Genomic DNA, 17,608 nt, shown 5'->3' on the forward strand with positions numbered 1-17,608 from the left:
CGTCCTACGAATTCACTTCCATTATCACTCCAGACGATTCTAGGCATACCGAATCTCGGGACGAACTCTTTGACCAGGGCTTTGGCAGTTGACAAGGCAGTATTGTCCTTAAGGGGGTACGCTTCCACCCACCTGGAGAAAGCGCAAACAACAACGAGCACATACTTCAGATTGTTGCATCTCTCCATGTGAATGAAATCGAGCTGCAAAACCTCGAACGGATACGTTGGAGGCGCAAAATGACCAGCTGGAGTTGGGGTTCCCCTACCGGGATTGTACTTCAAACACACCATACAGTTTCTGACCACATTCTCTGCATATTTCGGGATATTACCATTTTGCCATACTGGGGCCAATACTTTACAGATTCCTCTCGAACTAATGTGCGCAACTCCATGAGCCATGGTTACTACTGCAAGTACATATGCGTTAGGTAATAGCCATCGCTGGTGTTCTGACAGTTCGACCCAACAACCATTCGCGTCTAATCTACCTTTACTTTCTCTCCATTCATTCACCTCTTTCTCAGTTGCCTCGGCTTGTATAGATTTCACACTTTCAATGGTGTCCTCACACATTCCTACATCCGTAATCCATCTAGCGGGACCTACAACATACATCCGACTCATTGTGTTCCTTGCAGTCTCTTTCGCAACCTCGTCTGCAAATGCATTCCCGCGGCCAACATCATCTTGAATCTTTTTGTGTGCACTGCATTTCACAATCGCAACTTGTAGTGGCAAGGTCAGTGACTCGAGGAGCTCATTAACTAGCTGACCATGTTGTATCTTTGCACCATGTGACGTCAGGAATCCACGTTCACGCCACAATCTCCCAAAACTGTGAGCCACACCAAGGGCGTATTGGCTGTCAGTGTACACATTCACTCGCTTTCCTTTCGCTAACACACATGCTCTGGTAAGCGCAATTAGCTCTGCAGCTTGTGCAGAATTATGGGAAATGCGCGCGGTCTCTATAATGGTGTGTAATGTCGTTACGGCATATGCTGCAGTCGTATCACCATTCGGCAGCTTGAAACATGAACCATCAACCCATAAAGTATCGTTGCATTCAGGAAGGGGAGTGTCCTGTAAGTCTACTCTCCCTTTTGTCTCTTCTTCTGTCCTAAAACAGCAGTCATGGTTATCAATCTTGTCTGTTTCTGTCGGAATGGGTAATAACGTTGCGGGGTTCAGTGTATCACACCTCTTTATGTGGATGTGACTTGCTAGCAGTGTAAGTTCGTAACTGGATAGTCGAGCGCTAGTAAGATGTTGTGTCTTCGTCCTGTTTAGTAAAATGTCTACTGCATGCGGGACCATAACGATCAGAGTATTATTCATGACTAATCCAGCGGATTGTCAAATGCAGACAGCTGCTGCGGCGGTAGCCCTCAGACAACTTGGTAGGGCTTTAGCCATAGGGTCTAGAGTTGCCGAAAAATACGCGCATGGGCGCTGTTTGTCCCCAAAATGTTGTGTTAAAACTGATAATGCACAACCTTCCTTCTCATGGACATATAATGTAAAAGGCTTACTGTAGTTGGGGTTTCCCAACACAGGAGCCGAACATAATGCATCACGCAACTCGTGGAAACTCGTCTGACAATCTTCAGACCAGGGCATAGGATTTGGCGTGTCTTTACAGAGTAGTGCCAGCAAGGGTTTGGCTAGTAGTGAGAAATTCGGTATCCATTGTCTACAGTACGATGTAATGCCCAAGAAGGCTCGAACTTCTCTCTGTGTCCTTGGGGCACTCAGTTCTGCAATTGCCTGTATTCTTTCTGGTGTCAGTCTCCTTCCCTTCTTCGACAAGATGTGACCTAGGTAGGTAACTTCTTGTCGACAAAATTGTAGTTTGGAGAGAGAGACTTTGTGCTTCATGTTACATAGGTGATGCAATAATGACAGCGTAGCTCGTTTGCAAATTTCTTCAGTGTCTGCAGCGATCAGCAGATCGTCTACGTACTGAATCAGAGTTGAACCATTCGGTAGAATAATCGTGTCTAGTTGTGTTTTCAGGGCCTGACTGAATATTGATGGGCTTTCGCAGTAGTCTTGAGGAGCGCACTTGAAGCGGAAGCTTCGTCCTCCTAAATTGAATCCAAAAATATCTCTACTCTCCTCAGCAATCGGGATGCTGAAGAAAGCGTTCTTCAGGTCAATCACCGAGAACCAAGCTGCTGAAGCTGGAACCATTGTCAATAAAGCAGTAATGTCGGGGACAACTGGAAACTGTGGGATAACTATCTTGTTCACTTCTCTGAGGTCTATGACGAACCTATACACAGGCGGTTGTAAAGGATCAGTACGCTTTAAGACGGGCAGAACTGGACTGTTACAAACGTTTCCTGTTGTTTCTTCGATGACGTCTTTATCAATCAGGTCATAAACAATCGTCAATAACGCCTTATCACATTCGCTAGATATTTTGTATTGGGGAATACGTGGCAACCTAACGTTGGCTTTCAATGTTATGACATACGGTGCTATCTCCAAACGACCTACATCATTGGAGCCATTAGCCCAAAGTATATCAGGAAGTGATGACAATTCAGTCGGAATATTGTCCTTTGACAAATACATTGGAGAAATGACTTTCTTACCTAAAGTAAGTTGTACTCCCGAGGGGGAACAGTACAAAGTCGCATATAACCTTTTTAGCAAATCCAAACCTAACAAATTTTCACCGCAACCTGTTGTAAGAATGAGGGGTGCTTCTAATTCGCACGGGCCAATAGAAAGAGATATAGGACTAGAGATCGGGTTTCTAACAGGGGCGCCAGAGAAACCTACTGAAACGTTCATTTCGCCAGACAAAGGTGCGCCAGTAAGTTTCGAGTGCATGATAGAACTTTTTGTAGCACCAGTATCCAGCAGAAATGGCTCTGACACTCCTGAGGCAATTACCTTGACATAAGGTCCATTCTGATCTACTGGAACTGAAACAACTCCCTTTCTTTGTCCATGGCTGTCCTAGCAATCGTTACCCTCATTTTCGTGTTCGGTGTAATAGTCGTCAGCATAGTACTGAGCTGACCTAGACGATGCATTATTCTGTTGGTCAAAGCTGTTCATCGAATTCTGAGGCGGAAAAGAAGTTGTATTCTGGGTGAAATTTCCACGGCCCCTACCTCTAGGGGCATGTTGAACACCTCTTCCCCTTACACCTGAAGCACCGCTCAAACGTCGCGCAAGAGCCGGACAATTACCTTTAAAGTGACCCTCTTCCTTGCAATACGCACATTGATTCGGGCATAAGCAATACGCTGATGGGAAAACTCGTTTCCTTGCGCGTTTCTCGAATACTGCTGTTGTGGTTGATAATTGGGCTGACTAGCCGTACGAGGCGGATAGGCTTGCTGGAGAAGAACTTTCGTTTTTAAATCTTTTGTCTTTTTGTCGACTTTATCTAGCTCGTCTTTGCGCCTATTTTCATAGTACTGGGCTGTAGCTAAAATTTGCGCTGACGTAGAGACAGCCCAAGCACTCTCTGAATCTTTCAGTTTATTACACAGTTCAGGGATTAAATTATGTACGAATTTGTCTACAAACAATCTTTGACCACCCTCGGTAGCCATATCCTGACCACTATGATCGGTGAAAGTCTCCTCAAATCTTGTGAAAAAGTCAGACACATTCTCATCTTTCTTCTGCTTGCACGCAGATAGCTTGTCCCAGTTTACGCGTACTTCAGGCATTATGGTTTTCATGTACGCGATAATTCTACCGGGAAGTTCAGCTATTAACGGCTCAGGTTTAGAACCACCTATTTGTCTAGCATCTATAGCGGCAATGTTCGCCCATGAGTCACCTAGTTCTTGGTCATGGTTCGTATGACGTATTTTGCTCCATAAAGGATGTGGAACAACGTTCCCAAACAACATGTCTATATCCGCTAAATTCATTATACATGAGCTTGCAGTTTGCGATAACTCCTTATAATACCCAGTCTGGTTTTTACGAGGATCAGGCAGTGTCTGCTTGAGTGCTAAGACTTCGGATCTTTTCCAGGGGACATGTACCCATACACGCTGGAAATGAGGCAGAATTGGTGGATTCGCATTTGCATCACCTTCCCTCCAAACCGGAGGAACCTCTCTCATGGGGTACTGTCTCGCTCTTTTCCTACCTGATACGTCGTCTTGGTACAATGATCTAGAGACGTTTCCCTTACTCCTATAAGAGAACAACAACTCTATCGCTTTCGCAACATCTGGGCCTGTAATCATACCTTCATGGAACTTAAAGCGTGTACGCCATAGTTCGTTCATTGTGTATTTGGGATCATTCGTCTCCAAATCTTCGCCCAGATATACACACATCTCTTCGAATACGTATCTCTGAGTGGGTGCATTCCATTGACGGAAAACTTCCATAACAGACTGAACATCATATCTAACAGTATCCGTAATCCATTGGCGTGCTAGTTCATTCAGCACTTTTCTTTCCTCGTAATCAGGCAGTTGACTACGGGACTGTCTATGTTCTGTTTTAGGCGTTGTTTTAGGCGACCCAAAGAAAGGTGAAAATAGACTAGTGACGGTACCTGTCACTCTTTGTCTAATAGAAGGAGAACCTTGCGGAGGAGTAAGTGCCTCGGAAAAAACAGGCTGAGGCAAAGAAGAAGTAGAGGCAATAGCAGAGGAAGTTGAAGTAGGAGCAGACGTAGTATCATAGACAATAGCTGGAGCTGTAGGCAAAGTCGTAGAAGTAGATGGAGTATGTAGCAAAGATGGCGGCCCTTGAGAAGGCTGCGCCGGAGAAGTAGAAACCAGCTGAAGAGGAGCTGGCGTTCGTGCAAGAGCTGGGTTACGTGCGCCGGGTCGCGGTATAGTAAAATGCTTTGGCGTTGTAGTAGCGTCTAACGCATACGGAGGAGGTGAGCTTAATAAGTGGGACATTAATGGATCTTTCTCGGATCTCTCCTCTTGACCTTGTCCCTTATTTGGTAACATCGGGTAGCATTTATCTACTGCTAGTTTCTTGCTCCTAAGTATTTGTTCGTTTTCCTGCTCTTCCTCGTTATCCCTGTATGCAACGGCAGCTTGCACCATTGACATACCGCTTTTATTCTTTTTTGCTAACTTTATTTCTTTCTGTTTGGCTTCTTTGCGCCATAAGCGGAAAGAGTCAAACATCGCCGGCCGGGCTTTTCTCTTGAATAATTTGACCTCTAGGTTATCTAATATTTCTGAGTCGAAACTACCATATTGGGGCCATTTTAAAACACCATCCTTGCGGGTGTATTTTATCCACACTTCATTATATGTGATAGGACCTACGCCGTGTTTTACATAGAGCTCATATGTTGGAGTTCCAATCGGAGGAACCGGACAGGAATCCTCTAATCGGGAGTCCTTACTATAACCAAGACAAAACAAGTTTCCAAGTCTGCTAAAACCAGGCATCTTTGCTCACTAGTCTAGCTTCAAACTTCAAAGGATTATCTGTTACGATATTTCTCGTGAATACACAAGTCCTTCGGCTTTGGGGCTTGCAAGTACCAAATCAAAGCGTATCTCAAGGATACCAAAAACTAAGGACAAACTAAGGACTGGGAGACGCTCCACTTATACTTAACTGAAGTATTTGAAGATCGGTGACGTCGCTAGAAGACTCGTCTATCGTTTCGCTCTACCAAGGATCACTGGGTCCAAAACAAGGCGATAGTCAGGGCAGCAGTCCTTCGTAGCCGTCGGGACGCGGGGAACCTCGCAGCAAAGACCTTCGGAACCACGTCGACATACAGGGGTCGCTGAAGTGGCTGGCCGTCCTCTGGAATTTTCACACGAAGCTCCTCACGAACATCTGGCTTGGACCGTCGCCGCCTGATACCGCCCCACGTTGGGCGCCAACTGAGGTAACGGGTTTTTAGGAACCCGTTTGGTGCCAGGGGATAACACCCGAAGACCTCTGAGTTCTCCCTTGTTCCGGACCACAGAAACACTGAGTCTTCTAGTCGCAGTCAGAGATCAAGTTTTATTGGCAGCTACCAAGTAACAGGTGTCCTAGAAGCACGACAAACACGGGTCATGTGTTCTCAGGAGACTGTTCGTTTTTACAGAACCAGCCTTCTCCTTATATACAAAAATAATAGCTGCAAGCAAGAATTCTTGAGTTTATGATATGGCTATACACATATTTCTACAATAATACAAAAGAGCGAAGTCATGTAGGCAAGCCCGTATTTTAGATGTCCAATTCGTGATAGATTACCCAGCCAAGCCCGGAACTCCCATCAGATATCGGTGAAGCCCCAATAAAAGAAGGCGCCTCCTAGTCATAAAACTCGCCATAAACAGGGAACGCGGACAGGCGTGTGTGTAGAAAACATGATCTGGATGTAGTGAATGGTTTGTGGCATGTTATGCATTGATGCTATCGTATTAGGCCACTGGGCGAGGAGCTGCCCAAACAGGTTCGGCTGGAGGCAATGGAGTCAGTTGGGACAGGTCAGGGGGGAGTCAGGGAAGGTGGACGTGTCTTTTTAGATCAAGCTCGACCTTTAATTGACTTATCATGAGGGCAAGACACAAGATGGATACCGTTTACAAAATGGAGTCTGAGGGGTCGGGACGGAAACTACGATTCAGGGGTGTTAGCATGTCTCGATCATGACGCAAATGAATAGAAATGATGTCCTAATCATTATCGGTTCGTCGACACCAAATTCGCCATGGTACGTTGATATTTCGGGACACGGGTATCGGACCTCGATACCGGGACAACAGTAGGGTCCAGAATTTCAGAACCACAGCAATAGACTTCCCCTGGGATCACAGCTTACTGGACTTTGGACGTTGCCTTGACTCGTCTACCGGTTTGTGTCCCCGTCACCCTTCCCCTCTTCTCCCCTTGCTGTGTCTCTCACCCTCCCCTCCTCTTTCCCACCTTCATTATCTGTCTACTTCCCCTACTCCAACCCCCCCTGAATCTCTCACCTTGCCTTCTTTTCCGCCTTACGTATGTGTGCTTATTGTTTATCTCGACCTTACAAGTAACTATGTTGCCATGCTCTAAGAACTGTGTAACCTTTGTAACGATGTAACCTGTAACTATGATCTCATGTAAAGCGCTCTGATACCTCCGGGTCTAGCCAGCGCTATATAAAACCTTTAAAATAAATAAATACTTTCCAGTCCATTTTGTTTTGAGAAGTGTGCAACAACAGATAGGGACTTGCATTATACAAATCAACATTGCTCGTACTCCAGCCGGGCCAAGTCCCCTCTGTTTGGGAACAATGATAGACCACTAAGAGTTTCTACTTTGTTTGGCCTCATTAATGAGATGCTGCTTGATCCCTGTGGGACCTTGAGCACAGTACATAGATCTTGGCGTATCCACTGAACAAACACAAAAGACGATAGATTAACACCAGGCAACGATGGTAGGACATACAACATATGTCCATTATTCAACATGCTTAGTCTCAGACAACTGCATGGTGCCCCGGTCTTGTTTAGGCTTCAAAAGTTGCCCTTCATTAGTACCAAGCTGTATAGTATTTTATTTCCATTCTTGTGTGTCTTGTGCAGTTTCAGGTGGAAGCACTGGATTCAGAAAACAAGTTAATAGGAATAATTAAGGTTGATGTGTGCAAGTTAACATGTGGTTAGCTACTAGTGATCAAGTATACATGTGTCCTTTTCCAAGTCTGAAATGTTGTGTCCTAGGAGGTTCATTGTGTTGTGGCCCATTTAGGCCAGGTGGAAATATATTACAATGAATGGAGTTGCTGGTTTATCTTTCGGCATTACCTTTGTGAGCATTATGTACCTCAATGGCCTCGGTCATCCAATTCATTTCCTCTAAACAGTCACTCAAGCATGCTGCTAGGCAGTTTGCAATTGGAATTAATTTTGACATAGTGAAAGGATATGAGATGGGGCGGAGTCCATATTTGATATATTCTCCTAAGTACTGTCCCAAGTGCCTTGTGGAAGGTAAACACACATTTAGTTAACAAGTGTTCTGTCAATGACAGGATATTGTTCTCTGTCAACTGGGGTTACATTGCACTATATGCTGACACAGGATGATTCAAAGGAGAGAGCAGATGCTGGATTTTTATTAGCAAAAGAATACCTAAACTAATTAATTTAAAATATATGTACCAGATGTATCTGCCATTCATCTGTAATTGTATGAGTTGAAGCGTGAGGCTGTCGTAGTAGGGGTGAACATTAGATTTTTAACTGTTGAGAGATGTTTTTAGGGCTAAATCTGGCTTATTACATACAGATCTGCTTTATTACACATTTGTTGTATGCATACATGTTGCCTGCGGTAATTTTGCAGTCAATATTTCTGCATGTGCGATCACCACTTTCATTTTTACCACAAAAGGTATAATTTGAGGAGTTTTTATGGCATCTCCCATTAAAACTGAGATTTGGGGCAACAAGAATACTCTGCATTTGTACTTTTTGAAGAATTTATAATATGTTTAAGTAAAGAAGATCCAGGGGCCACGGAGAATGGCCCTCTATGACATTGTTGTCTTTCCCCCCCCCCCACCCCTAGACAGCCTGAGAAACCTCAGACATTAGGTGGCAGACCCTGCTGTGGTCCTAGCAGCAGGTAGCTGTCAGTTTGCCGCCTAATGTCTAAGGAGTTGAAGACCATTAACAAGAGGCAAGTGGCAAGTACTCTGGGCACTTGGGGAAGGGGGAGAAGGTGGCCTGGAGTTTGTGGTGTAAAAACGGGGTCTGCAAGGGATTAGGACTGATAAAGGGTCTACATGAATACCCGGCATTAGGTGCCGTGGCATAGGGGGGAGAGGTGCGTCCCTGCAGAGGTGGCCTGGCTAGGCCCAGGTGCAGATTGTGGGAGTACTTGCCGACCAGGCTTGCTAGTTCCTAAGTACAGCCCAGGATAGTCCACCTGAACTTTGAACACCTAATCCGAAAATTGGATTCGGATATAAAAACAGATGAAAGAGTTTTTAAGGCAGTGAGGCAGGAAAGTAGCCCGGCTCTTTCGCACCAGCTGATTTACTGCATTTGATCAGCTAGTAGTTGAGTCTCCTGTGGATCTCAATGCCTTAACACAAGAAGGCACAAACAAGAAAGAGTTGGATCTTCCAGAGTGCAAAGTTTTGAAAGATACCAAAGTCAATAACGACCTCAAGAAATCTGAGATCGGGTCATTTGCTTCAGGGTTGAGCCTGCACAAAGACTAAATCAAACTCTCTCTAGTACAAAGAGCCCTGTTATGATGTTGATAGGGAAAAAATGGATATTCAGCTTGTGGGAAAAGGAAAAGCCATTGCAATAGGAACTGAATGCATTGGTGGAATCGATTTGGAGGGGTCTAGTTAATGCTAATTTGCATTCTATTGGTTTTGTGCAACCTGGTGGTCAGGGAGAAGACTTGCTTATATTGCAAAAGGAAAACACACAGTGTCCTGGGGGCATAATGAGTCCATCTCCCCACCCAACCTCCTTAGGTCCCCCACTATCAATGTCTGTGACAGTAATTGATAACCCACTCATAATTACCCAAGAAATCCCATATCTTCCAACTGTAGTAAATGTCCAGTATGTGGACTTCACCTTACCAGATTTTGACATCGATTTATTCAGGAGATACAGCTTACAAGACATCAGTAAGACTTTGGAGACCGTGAGTACACCTTCTGCGATAGTTCCCACTGGAATTAAATTGTTTAGTAGCACTCCCTCAAATAATTCCTCCTTGATATCCCATCTCTCTGTAACCCCTGATCTTGATGTTTGTGGTGTTCAACTCTATCATCCTCCTGATGAAGAAATTAAACTTTCAGCCTCATTAATGTGTTTAGAAAGGCTTCTGTCCTCTGTTATATTTTATTAGAAAAATTAATTGGTGGCTCTGATTGTGTTCTTGACACAGAGACAAAAATAGTAAAGGAGCTGGTAAGCAATAGAAAGGAAACTGATACAGGCCCGAAGAACCAGTAGAAATAGAAGGAGCTTTGATACCTAGTAGGGGGAATGATCAAGCTGATGCTGGTTGTCAAATTGACTTTTGTTCCCAGGCTGGTAAACCACAATGTAAGAAGCTGTTTAAAAATGTTTCACACTCTGAGAGTTCAGTCGAATCCAAAATATTAATTTTTAATACTATTCCTAATAATAAGAATCTGGATGGTAACTCTAGGAGGGCTGAACAGGAAGTGTTTCCAATCTTTAAATCCCAGCCTAGACAGGAAATACATAATGGTGAATCAAGTGCCCCACTGGTAAAGGTGGTGGAGAGGAAGGAAAAGTGAAGAGGAAGGAAGAAAACATCTATTTGCAGGATTAATAAGAAGAGTCAAAGGAGATTACCCTGTAGATAAGGTATTGATGCTATATTTAGTACATATGGTACAACTCAACCTCTGCAAGTAGTTCATGAGTTTATGGATCCCGAAAGTGGTTATGTTAATGTATTGGCTGAGGCGTCTATAGTGGTGTCAATGGTAGAACATGGGACGTCCAACTCTTATATACCATCTTTATTGAATCCAATGGCTGCTCCTTTCTTAGGTACTGGTATAAAGAGAGGCCCTCCAGTGTCAGAAGGCTTAGACCCTTCATGGTGTAATGTTGATACATAAATGTTAGATTTTATCTCCTTGCATGATGCAGACTTAATTCTAAATAGGACTTTGTTGCTTAAATGTCTTTCTGAGATTGAGAATCAGAAGCTTATCCAAGGTACCAATATTAATTTGGTATCCCTTGTACCCTCTGAAGGCGGGTTTAAATTAAGGATAACCTTTTATTCTAAAATTATGGCAAATTTGATATTAAGACTGTGTGAAGGCCTACAAAGTAGGGGAATTGATGTTATTCCAATTTTAGAAGAGGAGGGATTATGTGTTGTGGGTAAAAGGCCTCAGCTGCTCTCATTTTCCCCTTTTAGTGGAGGGTATATGATTGCTTTAAAGGGGATAAAATCTACCTACATATACATGGCAGACAAGTGTTAATTAGAGAATCCACCAAGCGTCCCTCTCGGGGAATTTGTAAAGATGAGACCCTTAAATGGAATTGGTTACCTGGTGCATTATCTAGTGTTACCCAGAGTAGTCATTTGCAATGTCCGTTTTATATGTGATGAGCTAAAAAATATATCCTGGAATGTGGCAGAAATAAAGAACAGCAGGGAGAAGTTGTATTACTTGAGTTTATGAGAGGCAGATGTGGTTTAGTCTCCAGGAAACTTGGTGTGCAGAGGATGGTTTGCGATGATTATATCATTTTAGATTGTAAAGCAATACCCTCAAGGAGGGGACATGCGAAGGGAGGGGTGGCATGTCTGCTGTACAGTAAGGGTCAATGGAAATAAGAAGGCTATAAAGATCCAAGTAATTTATTCTTGGCAGTAACTCTGTTTAATCCTGGTAGAAATCAGAGAACTCCTCGCTAATGTTGATAAACGCCTATATTACCCCAGAGTGCACTTACGATGTCCTCTTAAGTGAGGATTTCTCTTATATTAAAAAAGTTTCTGATAAGGAGTTTCCCACTCATACAATTATGGACGGTGATCTTAATTGAAAAATGTCTAACTCAGCCTTAGATCAGCTGTGGAAGATAGAAAAAGAGGAAGTACGCGGGTACCACCAGCCCTCCTTTCCCCCCCAAAAATAAGACCTAATAAGAGAGGGAAAATGTTAGCGGCTCTGCTGCAAAAAGTTGACGGAGTTATAGTGAATGGAAGGATACCTTCTGATTCCCCTGCAGCATATAGACATAAAGCACCAGGGGGAGCTTCTGTTTTGGATTATGTGGTGTTAGGATGTGCTTCCTTCGTTTTACTGGGTGAGTTAACGGTTACTGATTCCTTTCTAAGTGACCATAATCTCCTAACTATCTCTGTAAATTTTAATACAACTCCCATTAGCTCTTGGAGGTCTGATGGTCAGTCTGCCAGGTTTAACAGGAAAACAGAGAAGTCATTGGAATTTTAGGGCAATTGTAGGTCTCTGTCTGGTTGGATAGGAAAAGAAATAGAAAGATTTAATATTTTTATGCAGCAGGTAGTTAAAGCTGTAAAACCAATCCAGAGGAAAGCTCATCCCTCATCTCGTTCTTCGTTCTTTTGTTAAATTGTGAAATAAATGTTAGTGAGTAATATCTGGATTATGTCCCTAAAATATATACTAGGGTGTTGTTACTAAAAAGGAGGAGGAGTGGGTTGAAGGCTCACCGAAGAAAAGAGGAGGAGGAGAGGTTATGGATAAAACTTAGGGATACATTATTAAAAGGGCAGACAAGGATTTTTGTGGAGCTAGAGCTGGATCCTTCCCTGTTGCCATAGAAGAATTGAGATGGGTTCATATAATTCACGGCCTCTCATTCCAAATGAGGGTGCTGTAATTAAGTTTATAGTAAAGGAAGATATCTCTTTGTTAAGCCCACCATCCGAAAAAGAAATAGAACTTATAATTAGGGGAATGCTATCTTCGGCGATGTGCACCGATGAAATTCCAATCACTGTTATAAAACAAATGGCTCCCTTTGGAGTAAAATCATCTGCCTGGTTTTTAAATGTTGCTAGGAAATAAAAAGAGCCCCCCCTCTTCAAAGGGGAATATCATAGTTCTACTTTTTAAGAAGGGAGACTGTAACCTACCAGAAAACGGGTATGCCCGGGGCACCCTTTTAGAGTTAGGTTTGTGCCCTTCATATTGATACATGGTGTAGAGTTTTATTGGGTGGAGATAGGGGTTTATCGCAATCTAACCTTACCCCAAATATATGACAAGGGTGTTCGCTTGCCCTCTTCTCTTCTCCCTATATATTTCAGACCTCCCTGATCATTTGGCCTGAAGTGAGGGTATTGCCCCAATTGTTAAGGGAAAATCTATTGTGTGCCAACTTTATGCAGATGGTATAATAATTTTTGATCTTACCCCGAAAGGTTTAAACAGCCATCTGCAGGCACTGCAACAATTTGCTGTGGCTCACTATTGAAAGATTAATGTATCTAAAAGTAAAATTATGTGTGCATGGGAGGAAACAACCGCAATGTGGAACTTCTGTATGGTCTCTGGGTGGTTACAAATTTGAAATTGTAAAATTGTATACTTTTCTGGGGAAGATAGTGTGGGGAAATTTAAGTGAAAAAGCCCACATAGAAAATAATATGTCCCATGCCATTTCCCAAGCTAAATGCATGGGCTTCTTCTATCGGGCCACTGGGAGAAGGCATTTTGCACCACTATTGGAGGTTTATGCTAAGGTTCCTACCTGCTTATTGTGGTTGTATGTCATTACAACGCAGGCTTTTACCCCGCATGCCATTACAACGCGGGGATTACAACGAAAGCCGTTACAACGACTTTCGCTGTAGGGCGCTGGATAGTGGAATAGTTTAATTTTCTATTCCTACTCCAGCCCACGTTGACAGTAGGGAAGGTGTTGGATAGAAAATGAAACTATTCCCTATCCAACAGTGCTCTCCAGCGAAAGTCGTTGTAACGACTTTCGTTGTAATTCCCGCGTTGTAATGGTAGTGCGGGGTAATCCCCGCATTGTAATAGCTGTTCTCCGCTTATTGTATGGCACAGAATTAATTGTTGTCTTGAATTGTTTTAAAAACAAATTTAGTGGAAGGTCAAGCTCTTAGAACGTTGGCCTTAGTTAACCCAGCTTTTCCCATGGCTGTCTTAAGGCTATAATTTTGACTGAGAAGTGCTTTTGTACAGGGTCTCGCAGGGGTAGTGTGATGGGCCGCAAGTCTAGCAAAGAGTTATTATGGCACGCTTAGGTTTTGGCTAAGTAAATACATGTTATATGGCCCAAAAGAAAATTCATTAATCCACAGAAATGTTGTGACGGCGGTAGATTTGCTGAAACTAGACCCTTCTTTGATCTTTACTTTGATGCTGCAGCAATTAAAAGTCACTCTAAATCAAGCCACCTGGTTCCTAAGTTTCCCTTGGGCTGGGAGGCCAGAATTCTAAAGAGGGACCATGACTCGGCTGTTGATTCCTGTTTGATAAATAAAACACAGCCTTATATTTTGTGCAATCTGCCTCATGGAGTGCAACTTTTTGGATACTTCTGTGACAGGGCATGCCCCCTTTAGACTAAATGGTATGGTTCATCAACTGTTTGTAATTTGTGTAAAAATGGTTTTCAAGATCTTAACCATGTTTCATTTGCCCTGCTCTGTTATTTTGTCGGTGGAATTGGTTGAGGCCAATATGTCTGCAGTTGTCTATTCTTTCTGCTTCAGCAGTACTACAGTCACTTTGTTTACCTCCGAATTACATATTTTGTAATAGAATTTGTAACTTTTTAAAGTGTTTGCTAAAGCTTTATTAAGGTCTATTCGTTATTACGCCATAGAGGTTTAGAATGGTTTTTTTTTTAAATGGGCATTTTTTCCTCTTATTTATTATCTATTTGATTTGTCTTATTCTTACTTTGATGTATACAAATTAACTTTTTTATATAACTCTTCATCTTTTCACTGAAGGCACGAAAGACTTTGGTAAATTGTCAAATTAAAGCTTTTTAGAACCTTGGATATTCTCTATGATTGTTAGATCTTTGTATCGGGTGGTTTGTATCTACTATGTTCCTCTTCAGAGTTCCATCACATAATAAAATAAAATAAAACTTAAGGCTGGAGTTTTTTAAGCTATAATACAATATTCCTCCCCTTCCTCTGTGACCTCCAACCTGGTAGTTGCTTCTTTAAAAGCTTGTCAAGAGTAGTTAAATATTCGTAGTACTATTATATTGGAGCTGTCCTACATTAACTGCATGTTAATCACTAAAGCTGTCTTTTGGACAAGAACATGTGTGTTTCAGGTATATTGCAGTTCTTTCTACTAAAAACTAGTTTATTTTTCAAACTGTTGATATTTGGTTATCTTTCTCCAGTAACAGTTTCCTTCTTCTTTTCCCTGGTTGAAGCTTTTTCGTTGGCATTGAGAAACCTGTATTTCAGTGAGATTGAGGTGAACCAAGAGATGGTTGTAGGACTTCTGGCATCTGCTTCAGTGTTGCAGTTTCAGTCCCTGTTTCAAAAGTAAGTAAAATTAACCATATCTCTCCTCAGTTAAGTTTAGTGGGAAAGTGCCCTTTTTATATGGTCACCCCCACTTTTTGCTCCAAATGCTGATGGGTATGACTCTGATTGTGCAATGGAGTCTGTTGCCCAGACCCCAGTGCCTGTGCTCTGTTCCAAAACTGTTATGTTCGACTTGGTAATCCCAATTTGGCAAAGACGTGCTCCCTTATAAGTCCCTAGTATATAGTACCAGGGGTATCCAGGGCATAGGTGGTAAAAAGGTCCCCAGGGTTGCAGCACAGTTTTGTACTACCCTGAGTGACCCAAGTAAACTTCTAACTGCAGGCCTGCCCTTTCAGACTGCAAGAGCAGTGAAAACTGCTCAAACTTGAATGTACCCTCACCAATTGTGGCACAATCAATACACTATTTTTAATAAATGTCAGGCACCCCTAAGGAAGGCCCCCTGAGCCCAGGAGGCAGGATGCAGTTTATTAAAGATGAGTACATATAGGTGTAAGCCTATATGTCCCTATAGTGGCATTCCCCATTGGAAATTATTATAAGTGTTAGCGGTCCATAGGATAACATAGGCCGCCACCCGGGCATTCTCGAGGTTGTCAGCTCCATTTTGGTACTGCCAAGATATGTCATGTTTGGTATTAAACAACGTGTCTTCTCAGCCCTGACATGAATCTTGGATCGAGTGCTATATATCAAGCACCCAGATGGCTACCTTAGAGCTTGCTCACCTGGTTGCCCTGGCTTCTCTATGCTCTAGCTGACCAGCCCACGCTTTCTGCGTTTGCTGCCACCAAGACAGGATTCTGTCCTCTTTCCAGGCAGTGTGATCTCTCCCAGGAGTCAGGAAAGAAAAGCTTGGGCAGGAAGGAGGTCACACCTCCCAATTCCCAAGCAGGCTAGTGTAGTGGCACATCAAAAGGTAAGCTTCAAAAGCTGCACTGCCTCTGATATGCATCAGAGCTGACTCCCAATGGAGGCAGCAGCCCTTCCCTGCCCTGGGCACATTTGCACCTAGACAGGTGGGAAATTAGTTAATCAAGGAGGAGTACACACCAAGAAAGCTAGCCCCACCTCCGGGGTGAGCAGCCTGGTCTGTACACTGAAATTAGATTTCTGTCATCACTCGAAGTGGCAAAATAGTGGGTTCTGGGTAGGCCAGGGCGGTAAATTCTGTTCCGCTCGCGGAATTTGGGTAATTTTGCATTCCGCGGAGAACCCGAAATTGCCCAAAATTCTGCGTTCTGCGACTTCGCAACATTTTTTGCTTGTTCGCGTTCTGCAAATGCGATATTTCTCACCGAGCACGCAAACAGCATTTGCGAACAGGAAAAAAGCATCGCGGAAAAGCAATTTCACGTGTTCGCTGAATTTCTGCGTTTTCGCGGAGATTTTTTACCATTTTTCAGAGATTTGTGTAATGCGATAACGCAAATTCCGCCCACCCCTAGTTCTGGGTAGAAAGGTGACCCACACCCCCGGATCTTCTCACCTCTATGACGTATTACCTGCAAGGACTAGCTGCCCATTGACTGCTAACTTCCACACCCCTAACTCCCCTAAATCTAGAATTTAAGCGACCCCCCTGACACCAGAACCTCAGTTCTGAACAACCCGCAACAAAGAGAACAGAAGAAGAGCCCGCACCAGCAATCCCCAGACTTGCCCAAAGCAAAAAAGGGATACCCTGCACCTGTTCAACACTCTTGGAATTGTCTTATTGAGACTTGTCCTAGGCTATCTCCTGGTACCCAAGACAGATGTGGAAGCCTGAAGCACCTTCAGGCTCCCCTGGACTAGAGGCCTTAGTCCCCTGCAAACTGCTGGTAAAGCAAGATAGATAGATAGATAGATAGATAGATAGATAGATAGATAGATAGATAGATAGATAGATAGATAGATAGATAGATAGATAGATAGATAGATAGATAGATAGATAGATAGATAGATAGATAGATAGATAGATAGATAGATAGATAGAGTGAGGGCGATAGATAGAGTGAGGGTGATAAATAGATAGAGTGAAGGCGATAGATAGATATAATTATGTGGCACTGAGTGGTATTGTGTGGAGTGTTTGTTGCATCCAGTAGAGTAATTATGTGGTGTGTAATTATGTGGCACTGAGTGGTATTTGGAGTGTATGTTGCATTAAGTAGACTGTAATTATGTTGCTTATAATTATGTGGCACTGAGTGGTATTTGGAGTGTATGTTGTATTCAGTAGAGTGTAATTGTGTGGCGTGTAATTATGTGGCACTGAGTGATATTGTTTGTAGTGTATGTTGCATTGAGTGCAGTGTAATTATGTAGCATATAATTATGTGGCTCTGAGTGGTATTGTGTGGAGTGTGTGTTGCATTCAGTAGAGTGTAATTATGTGGCGTGTAATTATGTGGCACTGAGTGGTATTTGGAGTGTATGTTGCGTCGAGCGCAGTGTAATTATCAATCAATCACGGCATTTGTAAAGCGCGCTACTCACCCGGGAGGGTCTCAAGGTGCTGGGGGAGAGGGGTATTTTACTGCTCAAACAGCCAGGTCTTGAGCTGCTTACTGAAGGAGAGATGGTCTTGGGTTCGCCGA

General features: G+C 43.1%; 1 protein-coding gene across 2 annotated transcripts in view; it reads left to right on the top strand.

Annotated features, from left to right (window-relative positions):
• The window catches only part of BTBD16 (BTB domain containing 16), a 957,777-nt gene that overhangs the window by 533,058 nt on the left and 407,111 nt on the right, over window positions 1-17,608 (top strand). For both annotated transcript variants that reach the window (XM_078641204.1, XM_078641205.1), the window contains exon 9: window positions 14,906-15,020. In XM_078641204.1, the coding sequence (XP_078497330.1) occupies window positions 14,906-15,020 (115 nt within the window). The remainder of the gene's footprint in view (window positions 1-14,905; window positions 15,021-17,608) is intronic.

The sequence above is a fragment of the Lissotriton helveticus genome, chromosome 5_1 (genome assembly GCF_964261635.1).
Source record: "Lissotriton helveticus chromosome 5_1, aLisHel1.1, whole genome shotgun sequence".
In the NCBI taxonomy this organism is placed as follows: Eukaryota; Metazoa; Chordata; class Amphibia; order Caudata; family Salamandridae; genus Lissotriton; species Lissotriton helveticus.